The sequence below is a fragment of the Sinocyclocheilus anshuiensis genome, unplaced genomic scaffold (genome assembly GCF_001515605.1).
Source record: "Sinocyclocheilus anshuiensis isolate Anshui unplaced genomic scaffold, SAMN03320099.WGS_v1.1 scaffold676, whole genome shotgun sequence".
NCBI lineage: Eukaryota > Metazoa > Chordata > Actinopteri > Cypriniformes > Cyprinidae > Sinocyclocheilus > Sinocyclocheilus anshuiensis.
This window is the reverse complement of record NW_015558579.1, coordinates 3394912-3399888: the sequence shown is the minus strand read 5'-3', so window position 1 is coordinate 3399888 and position 4977 is coordinate 3394912. Positions and strand designations below refer to the sequence as shown.

Sequence of the window (4977 nt, the reverse complement as noted above, 5' to 3'; positions counted from 1 at the left end):
TCTGCAGTCCTGTGTGCGAACACATGAAGAGGTCAAACATTAAACCCAACACACATTCTTTAGAATCTTATCTGCTACGGATTCCAAAGTGCTTGGAGTCCCAGGTTTGGAAAATATTGTGCAAATAGGAAAATATTTTCCATGCGTGCTACCTAGAACAAAACTAAAAAGAAAGAGGAATTTTAAAGCAGCGCTAAATTAATTTTCCATCTGACTTTGGTTTGGCTCGGTAAGTGACGGTGGAAACTCCAGTGCATCGATAGGCATCAAAGACAGCATGAATTAGTCAGAACAAGAATGAACTAAGAGCGTTAAAATGACTAAGTTTAATTTGAGGTTACAATTACATAGCTGTTTCTGTACATGTTTCTCAAAATGATTAAAGCAAAGAGAGGAAATGAATAGAATGAAACATTTCTCTCCAAAATGACAAATCCAGTCCACTCTACCGCAAGCACTACACTTGAAATGCAAGAATGTAACATTCTCACATTTTAGAGACACATGAGTGTAAGTCAAAGACAATCTGGTCAATGCAATTAGCCTAAATGGTAAAAGGGCTACAAAAGGCATCCCTCGATGTTTAAAAAAGTCTCTTTAACGTTGAACTTGTTTTGGGCTACACTGCAATGCAGACAAAAAAAAACTTTGTGTTTTTTTTCAAGCTTTCGAGAACAAGACATCACTCGGTTCGACTATGCTGTATGAATATAAGTTATGTCTGTGGTAAGTCCGCCTTCCGCGATTAGACTTTTGCATAAAATGTTCCATGGACTCATTTACATGTTGATTATCATTGGATGTCAGTGATATCATAACTATGGCACGGTTTAAAACCCGTTACACCACATAGCTACCTACAATTAGTATGCTACAACCTCCTCAGCAAAACTGTGCTTTGCTACAGTGGATGCCTGGACAGTTTTGATACATCTTGGTATAAAATGCCTTTAACACACTATTGGACTGTTTGCTGGAGACAAACTCCATTTTTTTTTACTCTGATATCTCAAAGAAAGAAGCTGAAGGAGAGAAAACAAATATAGAAAACCTACAATCGAAAAAAAAAAAAAGAATCTTCATTCAGGAATCCTTTATCATGTTAAGCAATAGTCCATGGTGTGTGTCACAGTATACAGGAAACTAAAAGCAAGCCAAACCCATTACGTTGTTTCAAAGAGGGCCGTTTGAAAACGAACCAAAAATAAATGTTAACTCTAAATCAAAACAGCACAAATATTGGGTGGAGAGTGTGATTTTTCCCCATATTGAGTTTATTTGTCCTACAGAGTCAGTGCCAGTGTCATTAAGACTTGTAGTTAGATGTTAACCAAGTTAAGCCTTCGTACAGTCCATCACCAGTGGTTGCGCACGACGGCTGCACGTACCAATTCCTATCCCGGATGCGCGTCAGTCCCAGCTTCTCCTGGATCTCGTGTGGCTTCATGGCGTCCGGCAGGTCTTGCTTGTTGGCGAAAATCAAAATGATGGCGTCCCGCATCTCGCGGTCGTTGATGATACGGTGGAGTTCTTGCCTGGCTTCGTCAATGCGATCTCTATCAGCACAATCCACCACAAAAATTAACCCTTGCGTGCCCGTGTAGTAGTGTCGCCAGAGGGGACGGATCTTATCTTGTCCGCCCACGTCCCACACGTTGAACTTGACGTTTTTGTAGGTGACTGTCTCCACGTTGAAACCAACGGTTGGGATGGTGGTCACAGACTGGCCGAGTTTCAACTTATAAAGGATGGTGGTTTTTCCGGCGGCATCCAGTCCGAGCATCAATATTCTCATCTCTTTGTTACCAAATATCTTTGACAGCATCTTCCCCATCTTGTATACTGTTCATAAATGGTTACTTCCCACCAAAAAGAAAAAGGTTGATATGGTAAAGATTTGAAACGTGAGATACAAGCACTTTTTCTTTAAGATTTCCTCTTGGGAATGTCAAATTTGGAAGTAAACAGAACACGTGTATAATGTTATCAGGAAACAGGGCGCAAAGTCACAGTGAATAAAATGTAGTTCCAGCCAATACTGGTCACTTGGTTGCTGATTAAACGATGGTAAGGTTACTGAAAACTTTCAGTAGAAGTGAAACGGTCAAAGCTCGATTTTCAAGCCTTTTGCTTCGGTTGTAGGGTGGTGACTGTTTGAAAAACGCCACCCTCGATAATAATCCACAGAAAAGCGACAAATGGAGCGATTTTTCGGTGCTTTTCCTGTGTGTCTGGTAAATGCTGCGAGGCCTCTTTAAGAGCCTGCGGTCTTTCAAGACTTCCTCTTGGCGTGTGAATGTCAGTCTCGGGGGCTCTTTCACGTCCTTCCCCCAAAATGTAACCGGATAGCAGCTGAAGTCGTTCAGAGCCTCGACGGAAAAGCGTTCATTTGGCCGGCCAGTGGGTCTGTCATCTGGTCCGTCTGAAGCGGAGCCGCGTCGATTTCAACCGTCCCGAATTCGAAGTGTGTCTCACGTGCCCCTGAGAGACAAGAGATGCTCAGAGGGAGTGCCAAAAAACGGCAACTTAGCCTGCTAGCTTAGCCGGCCGAACAACCCACAGAAAATCGCCACCACACACTTTTTTACACATATTTTCGACAGGTTATGTAAAATATAACCATTAACAAGTTATTTTCATTCATTTTAGACCGACTAAATGCATTTTAGTTACCTGCGGAGGCCCACCATTCTCTAGCAGTCTCAACCCCGGTGTTCACTCCTAAAACCAGCCGAGTTCAGTGTGAAACTGACTACGTCAACGCGAACCAGCGGAAATGACCGTTGCAGCCCGATTTTCATACACACACACACACCATTCAATATATTACACAGTCTGAGACATAGAACACGGGGCAGTTAGCCATAGCGACAGTATTAGTTGTTACTGTACAATCAGCAATAACACAGGACAAATCTATAAAGCGAATAAAAAAAAAATCCCAACCAATAAATTATAACATGGTTGTTATGAATTGAGATAAAAAACGTTGACAGTGCTCATGAAAGGCTTGATAACCGGATAGTTCACCCAAAAGTGAAAATTCTGTCATTATTTGACATCACTGAATCATCAATGAACTGACTTTAGCAAGAAAATGACTATGTTATTGTCCTCTTGCATTAATGTCAAACTATATTTTTTCTGTTGACACTGTAAAGCTGCTTTGGCACAATCCGTATTGTATAAAGCACTATATCAATAAAGGTGACTTAATTTGACTGTTTCCTAACCCCCCCATGTTGTTACAAAACTGTATGACTTTATTTATTTTGTGGAACACAACAGAAGATATTCTATATTGGTAACCAAACTATTTTGGTTACCATTGATTTCCAGAAAATAAATACATAAACAAATAGGTGTCTACCTACTAAGACCCATAACTGACTTGTGAAGACAGTCACTTGTCACCACCTACTGGTGTAACAATGTAACAGTATACAATGTAATCAGCATAATAAGTCACCATCTAACAATCCATCTAATGAACAGTGTGGAAAAAACACAGAAAATGCTTGGAAATGCAACAGCAGCACACATTTATGGCTACAACAAATAAGAGAGTAAATGTTATCTTTATATGTATATGGTCAAGGCCAAGGAAGCTACAAGAATTAAATTGGTAATTCATGAATGAACTACAGCTACAATGGATGGCCTGGCAAGTCTAAATTATATAAAATAAGAGTTATTATTAATTATTGTTATTATTAGTATTATTTATTATTAATTATTTACAATTAATTGAGCAAATAACGACACTTTTTATCTCAAGTGTCACAATAAGGTGATTTGTACGTTACCAGCATCTGTACCTTTATCAGTGTTTAAAATCAAGGCGCTGTCTCTTTAAGAAACTGCGTCGCTCGGTTTTGGGAAAGTTATGCGTCGCGAGTCAGATATGGCGGAATGGAAACACACTACGGCGGCTCCGTCTTCAGCAAGCCTGACCTCGCTGGGTCGAGCGCTTTCCTGCAGCAGGTTAAGTCAGCCAGAAGGGGTTCAGTCGCAGAAGAGCCGGAGCGCCGCGGGACAGACTCGCAGGAGGTACTCTAGCAGTTCAGAGTCACCCGATATCAGCCCAAATGTCGAGGCGAGGGTCCTGGTCATAAACACCGGCGGAACCATTGGAATGACGTATCATAATAACGGTAAACTGCATCAGCATCGCTCACACACCTGACTGCAAGAGGTTCACATATGTACGACTAATACTGCACTACAGACACGTTTATGGGATTATTTGTCGATATCCTTCACACATTTCAATACAAAAAAAAACAGTGGGAACAGTTTAAATAGTGGGGGTCCACATTAATCCATGGGTCTTTGGAAATTAATTATAATCTTAAGGATAAATCTAAAGTTGTCGCAAATGTACTTGGACATGCTAAAATTAAAATTAATGTGTGATAAATATCATTCCAAGTGGCATGTGACATCTGTAAACAAATGAAGCTGAGCCATGTTTGCTATATCTTTTAACTAACCTGTTGAAAAGTGCCACTATTTGTTTTTAATTGCAATCGTTTAAACAATAAACATAGAAAGATAGAAAATCAGTTACATATCAGTCACATCACTTCAAATATTAGGATCAAAATACAATGATAAAAAATAAAAATTAAACAAAAAAAATCTATAGCCAAGAAATATTCATTTCATGCATTATAAATTATTTAAAGGATATATTTAAGGCTTTACAATAATTGACAGTTTTTTGCCTTGTTATTTATCATTTCTTTTAACGTATACAAATAGTGACCTATTTCTGTTTTTAAATGAGTAAAAATAGGATTTTTCAATGCCAATTTACATTTGTGGGCAAAGAATTTGCCATATATTATTAGTAAGTTTGCAAAATACCATATTTTAAAGTTACCATTATTATCATAAAACAAAAATATATTTTTCTGTTAGTTGAAATCACACCAAAATCATTTTGTTTAAATGCAATATATAATTTTGAAATTA

General features: G+C 38.7%; 2 protein-coding genes across 5 annotated transcripts in view; one reads left to right on the top strand and one right to left on the bottom strand.

Moving 5' to 3' along the window:
* Positions 1-303: 303 nt before the first annotated feature.
* Positions 304-2782, bottom strand: arf6b (ADP-ribosylation factor 6b). Its single transcript, XM_016475428.1, has 2 exons — positions 2674-2782; positions 304-2481 (listed from the first exon to the last, which is right to left on the bottom strand). The coding sequence occupies exon 2, from the start codon at positions 1832-1834 to the stop codon at positions 1307-1309; it is 528 nt and encodes a 175-aa protein (XP_016330914.1). The 5' UTR covers positions 1835-2481; positions 2674-2782; the 3' UTR covers positions 304-1306.
* A 1103-nt stretch (positions 2783-3885) lies between these two features.
* Positions 3886-4977, top strand: part of LOC107679780 (60 kDa lysophospholipase) — a 15603-nt gene continuing 14511 nt past the window's right edge. For all 4 annotated transcript variants that reach the window (XM_016475427.1, XM_016475425.1, XM_016475426.1 and 1 more), the window contains exon 1: positions 3886-4154. In XM_016475427.1, the coding sequence (XP_016330913.1) occupies positions 3887-4154 (268 nt within the window). In that variant the 5' untranslated portion in view covers position 3886. The remainder of the gene's footprint in view (positions 4155-4977) is intronic.